Source organism: Silurus meridionalis, chromosome 29, assembly GCF_014805685.1.
Source record: "Silurus meridionalis isolate SWU-2019-XX chromosome 29, ASM1480568v1, whole genome shotgun sequence".
NCBI classification, from domain to species: domain Eukaryota; kingdom Metazoa; phylum Chordata; class Actinopteri; order Siluriformes; family Siluridae; genus Silurus; species Silurus meridionalis.
Genome location: NC_060912.1, coordinates 6,767,098 through 6,780,630, shown reverse-complemented (window position 1 = coordinate 6,780,630; position 13,533 = coordinate 6,767,098). Strand labels below are relative to the sequence as shown.

At 37.5% G+C, this 13,533-nt stretch overlaps 1 protein-coding gene across 1 annotated transcript; it reads right to left on the bottom strand.

Moving 5' to 3' along the window:
* Positions 1 to 1,075: 1,075 nt before the first annotated feature.
* Positions 1,076 to 13,476, bottom strand: epn1b (epsin 1b). The gene is made up of 9 exons (XM_046844263.1): positions 13,370 to 13,476; positions 10,712 to 10,805; positions 10,448 to 10,603; positions 8,643 to 8,771; positions 7,142 to 7,253; positions 6,831 to 6,997; positions 6,144 to 6,720; positions 4,869 to 4,991; positions 1,076 to 2,935 (listed from the first exon to the last, which is right to left on the bottom strand). Exons 2-9 carry the CDS (start codon positions 10,778 to 10,780, stop codon positions 2,838 to 2,840), a joined length of 1,431 nt encoding a protein of 476 aa, XP_046700219.1. The 5' UTR covers positions 10,781 to 10,805; positions 13,370 to 13,476; the 3' UTR covers positions 1,076 to 2,837.
* Positions 13,477 to 13,533: the final 57 nt, after the last annotated feature.

Genomic DNA, 13,533 nt, shown 5'->3' with positions numbered 1-13,533 from the left:
CTCAGAGAACCTGGTCATGATACTACACCCCTGGAGCAGAGAGGGATGAGTACCTTGCTCAAGGGTCCAGAAGTGTCAGTTTGGCAGTGCTTGGACTTGAACCCCAACATTCTGATCAGTAACCCAGAGTCTTAACCACTGAAAAGTTTTTGAAGTAGGAAATTCTTGAAGGAGGATCAGGGGAGCATGTGATACCTTGGGTTCTGGTATTTATGTAGATCCTATGGTATGCTGAACTATACCACCTAGAGTGCATTCAAACAGTATTCACAGTGCTTCACTTTTTACACATTTTGTTACAGCCTTAATCAAAATGGATTCAATTTATTATTTTACTTAAAAATTCTACAAACATTACTTCATAAAGACAATTTAGAAATGGGTTTATTAGAGGGACAGTGCATGTAGGACGTTTTGGCCCCCTAATGGGAGCAGCCGAAAGAAGAAGACGACCTCATGACCATATGAAAGAAGTGTCTTTGAAATATTTGAAAATTTAAAAAATAAAATAAAATAAATCTCGTATGAGTATTCACAGCCCTTGCTCAACACTTTATTGAAGCACCTTTGGCACCAATTACAGCCTCATGTCTTTTTGAGTTTGATGCTACAAGCTTGACACACCTACTCTTGGGCAATTTCTCCAATTCTTCTCTGCAGAACCTCTCAAGCTGCATTAGGTTGGATGCACAGCCATTTTTAGATCTCTCCAGAGACAAGCGTTGCAAATACTTTCCAGATGCATTTCAGAAATGCTGCAGACCCTTCATTCTGTTACACCCCTTCAATGTAAAAGTAATGGCAGTGGCCTCTTTCAGCAAGTTACTCCCTACACATCTACACTGCAAATAGGTTCAAGAATGGAGGAACTTAAATTCAAGGTGTTGACTCAGTCTCCAAATTCCATAGATCTAAATCAGTTTAAGCATTTTTGTGCTGAATAAACCAATCCATGAGGGCCTTACAAGACTTATAAGATCTGCTGCTGATAACCTGGTCCCTGATATCACAGCACATATACAGTGCAAAATGCCCGGCCTCTAAATATAAAAATATATACACAATACACACGAGGCACTTTCGAGTTTTAATTTTATTTTTCTGTTGTACACGTTCACAAGAAACACCACTCAATAGAATAAATATATATTATTTACCAATCAAAATACAATTCATATTTACAGCACAGCAATCGTTCAAATTCCCTTTCATAATAGCGAAATTAAATTATACTGTCCAGCATTAAGGTCAATAAAGGTTACAAAAGCACAATAAATAAATAAATAAATAAATAAATATTGATAGTCCGTCTCTATTCTCTCTGTTTCAAATAGATGTCCATACATGCCTTGGTCGATCATTCCCCTGCAGCTGGTCCACTAGTTGTTTTATCTTGGACAACTTTTGATAGGTACAACCACAGCACTGTCAAAAGTCACTCCTTACACTTGCCCATTTTTCCTGCTTCCAACACATCAATTCTGAGAACTGACTGTTGCGGCCTAATATACCCCACTCCTTTAACACAGGCGTCATTGTAATGCAATAATCAATGTTTATCCCCTTCACCAGTCAGTGCTTCCAATGTTATCTTTGTTCAGAGTAAATACACGTCTTTTAAATAATACATTCTTTCGACTTAAGTTTCCTTTAAACAGTTTCAACTGCTTAATTATTTAAAGGTTCTGGGTTTTAAGCCAACTAGATGCATTGTTTAAACTTCGATAGTATTTTTTTCTGTTGTGTCCAGTTGTGCGCTGTTCTTCACAAAACTTTGGATGTTCCACAAATGGTGTAAAAAATAACCCAGACCCTGGGTACAACAACCTTCCAAATTCACACGGACATGTCGAGGAGCATCGGGCGCCATACAGGTGAGTGAATACAGCAATGAATCTTCTGCTCAGTTTAAAATGCAGCATTAATCTTAAGAACCTCCAGTAGGTCAATATGATACAAATTCATTGTGGTCATGGAGCACTTTAATCTGTAGCTATAGACTAAGTAGTATAGTAGCATGCGGTAATATTAACTCGAGGAAGGACTTCATAGCTTCTGGCTTTCAATAAACCCAAAAGCGCAATGTACTCACCAGGTTACGTTCTAAACATTTATCCATATAAAATAAAATAAATAATAATAAAAAATCACTCCCACCCCTGTACTTGCCTGAAATGTCCTTAATGCCGTAACAAAACACCAGACGAGGAAACCAAACAACATTAAACAAAGCTTTCATCATTCTCTGGACTACCATTGCAGAAAAGAAGGCTACAGGTAAAGCAACTTGATCAAAATATTGTCACATTTTTGCACACCCAATAGGCTCAAAGATGGTAGTGTATGAAACGTAAATATCTATGGATGTATCTTAAGGCAGGGTGGGGTAAGGAAAAAAAAAAAAGAAGAAAAAAAAAAAAAAAATCGCTACATACATTTCATCATTTCAGTTCCCCAAAACATTTCTATATATAATTTTTAATGAGGATCAAACTAAAGAAGGTGGTTTCATAGGCATCCTGGTGGGTTTAAGCATGCATGAGAAGCTCATGGGGTGAATAAATAAATAAAAGTATGTATAATTAATAATTGCTGGATGGAAACTGCAAAAAAAAAAACAAACAAACAAAAAAAAATCCAACCACTGCCTTTTGAGATGCTGCAACCATGTAATTGTTTGTTTTAGGGAAAAAAAAAAAACCCCAAAGAGAATTGAATTGAGTGCTGCAAACGAAAAAAAAGGGAGGAGAGTTACGCCTACAGTGAGAACATCTAGCCACGAAAAACATGATCTAATTTAAATGGTCCACATTAGATACTCGGGTCATTTAATTCCTTCATGACATAAGAGAGTCGAGATCCACCAATGAGGCTCCCTCCCCCAAGAAACTAGACTTTTTGGAGTCTTCGGTGGGCACAGATGAGGACGAGTCACCTGCGGATGAAAGTAGGAAAGAAATGACTACAATGCGAAAGGCACTCTTATGTAAAATACAAAATAGGAACAAATTGTTTATAACTGACAACTAGGTGGCCAAAAAGACAGAAAATAAAATAAATAAAATGATTATGCAGGGTTCATCAACAGATGCAGCTTTTTAACTAAATGCTGATAACAAGCTGGAAGGTCCATCTCCTCTTTAATCTGGAGGACGTGGCACCCATGAATGTCAAATTTTAATTGAATTTTAATTAACACAGAACAGTTTTCCACTTGGCTACAGACCATTTTACATGTGCTTTGGCCCAGAGAAGATGGCAGTGTTTCTGAATCATATTAATATATGGCTTCTTTTCATGATTGAGCTCCAACTTGCATTTTTTGGAAGGCACAGGGAACTGTGTTAACAGACAGTGATTTTTGGAAGTATTCTTCAGCCCATGCAGTGATGCAGTGATAGTGTTCTCTTCGACTGGAGGCCACTCTGTGCAGCTTGGGACGGTTTCTCATCAACACCTTGGGTGGTTCCATGAAATTCCGGAGTAAGAACGGGAGCTTTGAGGATGGATTGGACTGTAGTTAATGTCAACAGTCCCCTACACTGACTCAGGATACAGTTTGCTTCTGATCATCATCACTGCACCCCGCAACATTGTATATCTGCCTCAAATGGACATTTGGTGCAACCCAGATGAGGATGGGTTCCCTCTTGAGTCTGGTTCCTCTCAAGGTTTCTTCCTTATGCCATCTTGGGGAGTTTTTCCCTTGCCACAGTTGCTCATCAGGGACAAACTTACTTACAAAGAACATATTTACTTTTATTCACCACATTATCTATGTAAAGCTGCTTTGAGACAATGTTCATTGTAATTGCTATACAAATAAAAATGAATTGAATTGAATGTTCATCACAGAATCACGTCTATTTTTAAATACAGTGCCCAAAGATGATGAGAATCCAATATTGTGTCCTTTGAACACAAATTTCCTCAGATTCTCTTAATCTTTATGATATGCACTGTAGATGATATATTTAAAGTCTCTAAAATTTTATGTTGAGGAAAAATCTGTAGATGCAGCTTTTCACAGACTGGTGAACCACTGCTCATCTTTTCTTCTGAGAGACCCTGGTTCTCCAAGATGCACTTTTTATACCCGATCATGTTACTGACCGGTTACCAGTTAACCTAATTAGTTGCAAAATATTCTTATTTTCATTAATTAATATTAATAAAATATTTAAATTAATTAATTAATTAATTATTCTTATTTTTTCCAGGCTTTTGTTGTCTCGGTCACAATTTTGAGACGTGTTGAGGCCATCAAGTTCAAAATTATCTTTTTTTTTTTTATTAAAATTGTAAATTCTCAGTTTAAACATTTGATTTGTTTACTATGTTCTATTATGAATAAAATATAAAGTTTGAGATTCGCAAAATAATGCGTTCTGTTTTTATTTGCATTTTGCATCCCAACCTTTTTGGAATTGGGGTTGAAGATCAGATTGCATAAACCAGTGTATATTAGATGTCCAGAAACCTGTCCTGAGGATGAACAGTAAAATGTTTACCTCAGGAGAACAGTAACATGCTGTAATACAATTTTTTTGCCATTCATTTAGACAATTTTAGTGTTTTAGCTACATTAGCTAAGGAATTAGTTTTTACGACTTACGTTCTCAGTTTGTTTAACAGCAAGTCTTATTTCATGAAAACTAAAAGCTAAAAGTGAATAAAAATATGCAATTAATTTTTACACAATCATGAGGAGTAGGATACAAAGGTTTTTCAGGATTTTATGAATACCGTATTTCTTAGCCAAGTGCTTGTAAAGATCATTTCCAACTCAATCTGATTGCATCCAGGTTGATGAATGATAAATCATAAGTGTTACTATGATAAAAAGGAAACACGTTCATTGGCCTTACTCTCAGATGGAGCCCCCCAAGTGCCTAAGTTTCCTCCATCACCAAAAGGGTCGGGTTTTGCTGATGCATCGGTCAGAGTTGCTGGAGCTCCCCAGGGATCATTGGTTGGAACTGATGAAGAGGCTGAACGAAGACAAAATGTTACAAATTGTTCTATTAAAATCACAACGTGAACTTCTAGTCTGCTTTTATCTAAAATGTCATGACCTGAATGAATGTGTATTTTTTGAGTGACCTCAATCATCACACCAACATAACACTCAGGGACAGCTCCAAAAATGGTCTGCTCTATTCAGAGCAAAAGTGTTGAGGAAAATATAATACAGGATTTCGCAAAACTGCAAGTCAAGGCTTTTGCAGCGGGAAAGAACAAAAAGGTCAGAGCTCTTATTACTCTGATCATATATTTTAAGCTGCAACATGTACGATTTACGCCATTACTGACGCAAAGCTCTCAAGGGCAACATGGCTGAAGGATATTTAGGGCTACATTAATATACATTATGCAAAAAGATGGGTTTACTCTGAGCTGACGGCTGCATGCAAAAGGTGTGCAAATCCTTTTTTATATTCCTACACGTATAACTATTGTGGGCACCTGATGGCAGTGAGCCATTACTTTTTTGCCCCATAGTCCCACAGCTGACTCATGCTTGTAACCGAGCCCAATATTTCTTTAACAAAAATCTATTTCCAAAACCAGAATACTATACTAAAACCAGATATGGGCTTTATTGTGTCTGGGAAATTTATAGCATGCAAAATATTTACAAACTAGCAACCTTCAGTGTTCAAAAACAGATTTTTGACTTTGAAATGTCGCAAAGTTAAAAGTAAAAGTCTCCCCACATGGAAATACTTCAGTAAAGTACAGAAACGTACCTTTACTTCTTTAAATGTACACCACTGATTACAAATGTCAGCCATTTTACAACACATGGACTTTCTGTTCCCCTCACATCTTCTCATCTACTTTCCACTCCATCAACTTCAGATTGCTGAGACCTATGGGATCCCAGATCTAATACACACCTCTAGTAATCTAGGTAGCACCCCGAAAGACAGGTAACAAAAAAATAAGGGAAATAAAAAAAGATTTGCCGAAAGCAACAACCGGCTCTAGTTATCCAGCTAGTTCGCTCCATGAGCCATAAAAACACAATTGAAAGCAAGTAGACATACCCCATAGCCCTGCACCAACAGAGCTCTAAGAACCATAGTGATAAACAGTATCTTCTAGCAAGAAAAGCAATTTTTGCAATCACTTTTACATACCTATTGTGCCCCATGGGTCATTATCAGCTTTCGGGCCTTCACTAAAAGGATCGGCTGGTGACCCTGCTGAAGTTCCATTATCCCCAACCCATGGATCTGACTTGGCCGGAGGTGTCTCCAAAGGTGTCTCCCAGGGGTCTGATGCTACAGGAGCAGACTTTTCCACAGAATCTACCGGCGCACCCCAAGGATCTGCCTTTGTTGTCTGTGAATTGGCCACAAAGTCATTGGACGTGCCCCATGGGTCATTATTAGCCTGGCCTTTGTCTTCTGTAGTGTCTGCCGAGTCACCCCATGGAGAGTTTGCAGGAGGCGATGTTTTCTCATCTGGTGAATCCCCCCAAGGATCGTTGGAAGGAACAACAGTGTTTTCCATTTTGTCTGCTGAATCCCCCCAAGGGTCACCGGAAGCCGTATTTGAATCCTGGGAGTCATTTTTCGGTGCGCCCCAAGGGTCGTTCTTAGCAGAGCCCTCGGCTTTCGGGGCATCAGCTGGAGCTCCCCAAGGATCTGCGCTGGAAGGAGGTGCTGCTGTTGCTGCTTGTTCCCACAGGTCAGGCTCCGTGTCTCCTTTTGCCTAATGTGCATATAATATATTCGATTTGCATGATTTTTATTGCACTGCAAAGAAACGAGAACACGGACAACCCTCGTGTTGAAATTTGCCCTCCAAAATACAAAACTCACCCGTCGTTCTTCTTCTTTCTTCTTTTCTTCTTGCAACCTCTTCTCTTCTTTTTTCTTGGCCATGCTGGCTGTTAGATCAGCCACTGAGGGGATGCTGTCCAAAGACGGAAGACCCGTATACGGCGGGATTTCTTTGATCTTTGGCTTGTCACTCGCCTCTGAGGAGGCTAAAAATAGAATATAAAGCCGAATAGATCAGATATGTAAATAAAATTACTGGAACGTTCAGAAAAAAGTAAAGAAAAAAAAAAAAAAAAACTTTGCCTCATGTCACAAAAAAATTTCATGCTGGTTAAATTGCTGAACATTACCATTTGCCAGTTTGTCCTTGGTTTTCTTGGCGGACTCCCTCTCTTCTTTTCGTTTCTCCTCATCTTGTACAAGTAACATCACTATCTTGGCCTTTTCCCTGACGTTCACACCCTGAAGAGAAGATCCTTGTATTGAAATTCTACTCTTACACTGTTCTTATGTACAATATTTCTACTTCATGGCCAGAAACTTTGCTTGTGCCACAGTTCAATCTGACCTGAACAAATCTACACATTATCCATAAACCTAAATCACATGGACTTCAGGTAACCGTGCTGAATTTTTCATGTTTGTATTTCTTTGTCTTTGTACATTTCTACAATCCTAAACCATATTGAGTAAACAGCAACTAAATGAAATTGGTGGGAGCATGAGAAATTTGTTGATCATTATTTATTTGAGAGGCTTGTTCTTGTTTGCAGGTGGCTGCATGCTCAGAAATAAAACACTATTCTTGGCTTTGGGAGAAAAATAAATAAATAAACAAATTACCTGTTCAAAATCGCCGACTGCTACAAAATTCACATAGGAAGAGGTGATGTTTTTTCTGAAGAAGCAAGTTACGATTACATCTATACTTTTTTTTTTCTATTAGAAAATGTATATTCAATGTAAAATCATTGAATTATATAAATATCTCCTTATTTGGCATCAGGGCAAAACCGCAAAAACAAGAGGACTGACACTTGAGGACATAACATGACACAATTACAGTGCTAAATAGCTATTACAACTTAAAAAAAACAATCTGTTTGGATAAGACAAACCTTGACAAATATAGAATGACATTTGCTAGCATGAGAGTAGAGTTTTTGGTAATATTGGTTAAAGGCCCAAATATGGGGATGAAAATCTGTGTTTCCAAATATTAGATAAATTTAGCATTTGGCAGAACCTCTAATCTTTTGCACAACATTTTGTTTACATTTTTTGTTACTGTTCACTTTACATCTCTTACACACCACAGTGTGCAATATACAACAGGTTTACTGCAGGAGCTATTTTGTGTTTTGTGTATTTGTCTTACACTGTCCTGTGTTGTCTTGCACTGTTTGCACCAGGTTGCACACGATGCACTTTATGTGGCGAGGACACTTACTAGTCCTTAACCCTGTGTTTTCTGTGATTGTTCTTGTATGTAGCACCAGGGTTCAGGAGGAACGTTGTTTCATTTCACCGTGTAATGTGTCAGCTATATATGGTTGAAATGACAATAAAAGCTTCTTGAAGTCCGAAACCTTAACCACTATTTACCACCATTCTAAATGCTAATATCTCATGCTTCCATATAAAGCTCTGCATACATACTGTGTACATTTCAAATTTATTACACATTTCTTTAGATTGTCCCTCAGACTTGTTTATGTTCAATGGGCAATACCGGTTTCAGACATTAATCTGAATTCTAGGAACAACATACTGCAAAAAAACATTTCTGATCACACAACAGTGACCCAAGCAAGCAGCCCAGAATCTTAGTGAACACTTTAATAAGGGTACCTGGTCTTTCCCGTCCTTGTCCGTGTAACGATACTCAAGAAGAGGTTTAATAATATGAAGGTTCTCCTCACACTGTTTTGGAATGCGGTCAGAACCGGTTTTCAGGAGATACTCCAGTAGCGTTAAAGACTGCAAACATAGAAAAAATTTAAATGTTAATGTTCAATACAATATTGAGTTTGATTTAAAAAAGTTTATAAGGCTGGCATTTAAAGCAGATCCAAATGATCTTTTGGATCATTTTAGTTTTAATATTGGATCTGCTTTAAAGGAAGGTATCAGGACCTAAATGCAATGAAGACTGGATCCCACCACCTGTAAACATCTTCATGCTATCAGCTTGTATTTATATGGATATATAGAGTAAATTATTTAGCATGAATTTGAAATTTTTTTTTTATTAAACTGATTTAAAATGTGATTTTCTGGGGTTTTCTTCAAAAAAATCCAGAAATCCCATTGTAGGATTTTTTTTTTTTATAATTTATTTCCATTTTATTGCATGAAATAAGTATTTGATTACCTACCAACCAGCAAGAATTTTGTCACTCACAGACCTCTTAGTTTGTCTTTAAGTAACCCTCCTATCCTCCACTCATTACCTGTATTAATTGCACCTGTTTGAACTCGTTACCTTAATCAATCAGACTCCAACCTCGCAACCATGGACAAGATAAAAGAGCTGTCTAAGGACACTAGGGACAAAATTGTAGACCTGCACAAGGCTGGGATGGGCTACAGGACAATAGGCAAACAGCTTGGTGAGAAGGCAACTACTGTTGGCACAACTATTAAAAAATATAAAAAATTCAAGATGACTGTCAATCTCCCTCGGACTGGGGCTCCATGCAAAATCACGCCTCGTGGAGTATCAATGATCCTGAGAAATGTGAGAGATCAGCCTAGAACTACACGGGAGGACCTGGTCAATGACCTGAAGAAAGCTGGGACCACAGTCTCAACGGTTACCATTAGTAACACACTACACTGTCATAGATTGAAATCCTAAACTGCACACAATGTCCACCTGCTCAAGCCAGCACATGTCCAAGCCCGTCTGAAGTTTGCCAAAAGCAATCTGGATGATCCAGAGGAGTCATGTGGTCCGATAAGACCAAAATTGAACTTTTTGATATAAACTCCACTCGCCACTTGTTTGGAGGAAGAAGGATGAGTACAATCCCAAGAACACCATCCCAACCGTGACGCATGGGGGTGGTAACATCATGCTTTGGGGATTCTTTTCTGCAAAGGGGACAGGACGACTGCAACGTATTGGCGGGAGGATGAATGGGCCCATGTTTTTGGGCAACAACCTCCTTCCCTCAGTAAGAGCATTGCAGATGGGTCATGGCCGGGTCTTCTAGCCTGACAATGACCCAAAACACACAGCCAGGGCAACTAAGGAGTGGCTCCGTAAGAAGCATTTCTTCTAGCCTAGCCAGCTCCAGACCTAAACTCAATAGTAAATCTATGGAGGGAGTTGAAACTCCATGTTTTCCAGCGACAGCCCCAAAACCTGAAAGATTATTTATTAAGATTAAGAAAATTAATTATTTTAAAATCATACAATGTGATTTTCTGGATTTTCTTTTTAGATTCTGTCTCTCACAGTTGATTAATTAATATACACAGATGCAATGAATGCAACATTTCTTTGCATTCAAGCATCCAACAGTGAACAGTTGATAAATGAACTCAGCAATGAAATCATATAAACACTGAAGGTCTCTGATAGTCAAATCTTATATTCTGCTTAGTCTTTACCCAGCACCTTTTGCCTCCTTGCAGCCCTCCACCCTCACCTTGTATACATGCCTCCAGTTTTTGTCATCGTTCAGGCGCTTCCACAACATCCCCAAAATTTCATTGCATGCCACCACGTTGTAGGTCAGATCCGAGATGTCCGACATCTGCGAGCTGGACGGCCCCCAAGGGTCATTAGAGGTTGCCTCTCTCACCTGGAAAACACAAGTATAGCTGAGTCGTTAAAAACATTAGCTGATCTCTGGCTCATATTTTGGAAAATATGGCTCAGCACAAATGGTGAGAATGAAGAGCCCTCTTACCTTTACCTCAGCCTCAGAAAAATTCTGAACAAGATTTTTGAGGGTTCGGCGTATCATTGACTGGGTCATGGTGCCTGATGTGTTACCTTTAATGCTTAAAACAGGAAACAACAAAAACAGAGTAAGCAAACCAACATGTAATTATCCAGACCCTGCTATAGCCATCTGACAAATTTACACAAATTACACCAAGTCAGGCACATGTCAGCATGAAATATATATTCTACTACCCCTGATGGACTGTTGTTTCTTTTCAATCTTTAAAAGCTATCTGACCAAATAGTTAGTTCATTAGTTAGCTTGTTACAGTGGCTATCAAAAGGTTGGAAACACCTTGTCTTTAATTGTTTTTAAGAGACTTTTTCTTTTGTTTATATATAACTAGGTAAAGTAACGGTATGAAGATTTACTTTGACCAATCAAATATATAAATGTACAGATATTACACTTAATTTTTATTTTAAAAAAATCCTTCCTCAGCATTAACAGCTTTATACTCTCTTGGCATCTGGACGGTTCGTTTCTCCGAAAATTTACCTGAAATATTTCGCCGTCCGTTTTTAGTGATGGACGAAGTGAAGAAGAGTCTGACAAACCAGACAGGCTGCAGTCAGTACAGCAGCTGTTCAAAAAAGCTATTAAAAATAGGTCTAAGTTAAGTTTAATGATATGAGTGAATACTAAAGTGTATTCCGGTAAAACTAAATTTCACCGTTCAAATCCAGCAGCATTTATTTTTCTGGCTTGATAAGTAAAAGCGAAAACTTGAGAGAAGTGTCAAGAGAAATAACAAGACTTAATCAATGCTATATCATATAAAGAGGTTTGGTCTGCACCAAACAGGAAGCTGACACCTACAATGACTATTATTCTTTCTTTCTTTCTTTCTTTCTTTCTTTCTTTCTTTCTTTCTTTCTTTCTTTCTTTCCTATCTGTATTTATAATACAGGGATTGTTTAGTCTCCGCTTCACACTTAGAGTGCATTCATGTATTTATTAATTATTATTATTATTAATATTAAACTTAAAAACATACACAATGCCCAGGGTATAAAAAAAACCTAGAGTCAGCGCAGTGTCACTGTACAGGAAATACGATTTGTTTTGCGCATGCATAACCAGGAAGTGGCTTAGCGGCTAACGCTAGCCAGCTTCAGAAATTTTTCTTCCTGACAATTCCACATATCGAGGAAGTGAATGAATGATGGATGGAAGGAATGAAGACGTTTGTTAAATAAAATAAGTAGAACAGTTAAGTAGATGATATCTTTAGAAAATTAAATATTAAATGTAAAATAAACACACAACAATTTTATTAATTACTCAATTTAATCAATATAATAAAACGTGTATTGCATTATTTTGATTGATTCTATATTTATTTAATAGAATAAAATATCATTTTTATATCATTTAATCAAGCAGGCAATATGTTTTAAAAATATTCTGTTATATTAATAATAATAAACTATGTTAATTAAAAAAAAATTTCTTCCTCTAACCGTACTGACATTGAACCTCACCGTGACTTAAAAACCGAGGTGTGTACCGAACTGTGATTTTTGTGCACGTTACACCCTTAGACACAAATAGACAAAATGCACACAAATAATAGAAATAGACAGTGTGTACGCTGCTATGAAAACAAAAAAAGTAGCATCTCTGAAATATGTCCCAATGAAAAAACATGGTTCTTATTATTAGACAGCATAGTTTAGGTTAATTGGGAGAAACAATACAACAAAGGGTATAAGAGATAAAGGAAACAACACACAGTTAAACGTTATATTTACTGATGGATTTTATGTGGGATTTTAGAAAAGAGGAAGAAGACTGACTGGGGAATCTAAAACTTTACTTTTATCAATAATAATAATAATAATAATAATAATAATAATGGTACTTAGGCCAACATCTTTGTACTGCAAATGTGGAAATTCAGACATTAATTTATTAATAATTAAGATGTTTGAGAATAATATTGACGCAAATATGTATTTCCAGACATACTTGGAAAAACCAGTGTGCTTCCTTTGACTATGAATACCATTCCTTTTGCAAATCGAGGATTCCAGAAACTCGCATTATTGTCATTTGAGAGTAGAACAAAATACCTACACACATTCAAACATTTCAATATCCACCAATTATTATAACCATTACTATTATTAACAATACATTTTAATCAGTAGATGACTTCAATTCCATCAGTACTGTAGTATGATGCCTTGTGATGGGTAATGATGAGGTGTACATACAGTACAATGTTTTCCAGGAAACCTCCACCTGCATCACCTGCATAATGTATACACTATATGCATATGGATGTTTTCTATGGGATTCCCAGGGATCAGTATCAATCATCCCAAACCAGGAGATCTTTTGTAATACTGGGAATTCAATGCGTCTCAATAGAGCAATAACTAGCACCAAACACACACAAATACACACATCTCCAAATGACTGAAAGCAGCATTTCTGCATATAAACAACACGTCCAGCATCATTGAATCCTGATAGTCATTATGGAGAAGCATCCAGACACCTACCTTATACAGCTCGCTATAGAAAAGCATCCTTTAGACGCAATTCATAACAGAAAACACCTAAACGCATTGGTTATTGTAGTATTTAAAGAATATTTGTATTAATACCAACCTTTGAGAAGGTAGATAAATGGGTGGAATGAATAGATGGGTTCAGGGACGGCTGGAAGCTGAGACTCCCTGCAACCAGAGGCTATTTCCGCTTCCGGTCGCTGCCTGCTACCTGGACTAAAAGAAGCAGTGACAGAGACTTTCCCTCCCCCCCCAAGACACATA

Bases quoted from the DNA above. Each gene is read 5' to 3' on its own strand.
- epn1b (XM_046844263.1), bottom strand. From the start codon at position 10,780: ATGACCCAGTCAATGATACGCCGAACCCTCAAAAATCTTGTTCAGAAT. The intron at 10,604-10,711 runs GTAAGAGGGCTC...TGTGTTTTCCAG, and splicing joins TTTCTGAGGCTGAGGTAAAG to GTGAGAGAGGCAACCTCTAA. The intron at 8,772-10,447 runs GTGAGGGTGGAG...CTATGTTTGCAG, and splicing joins ACTGGAGGCATGTATACAAG to TCTTTAACGCTACTGGAGTA.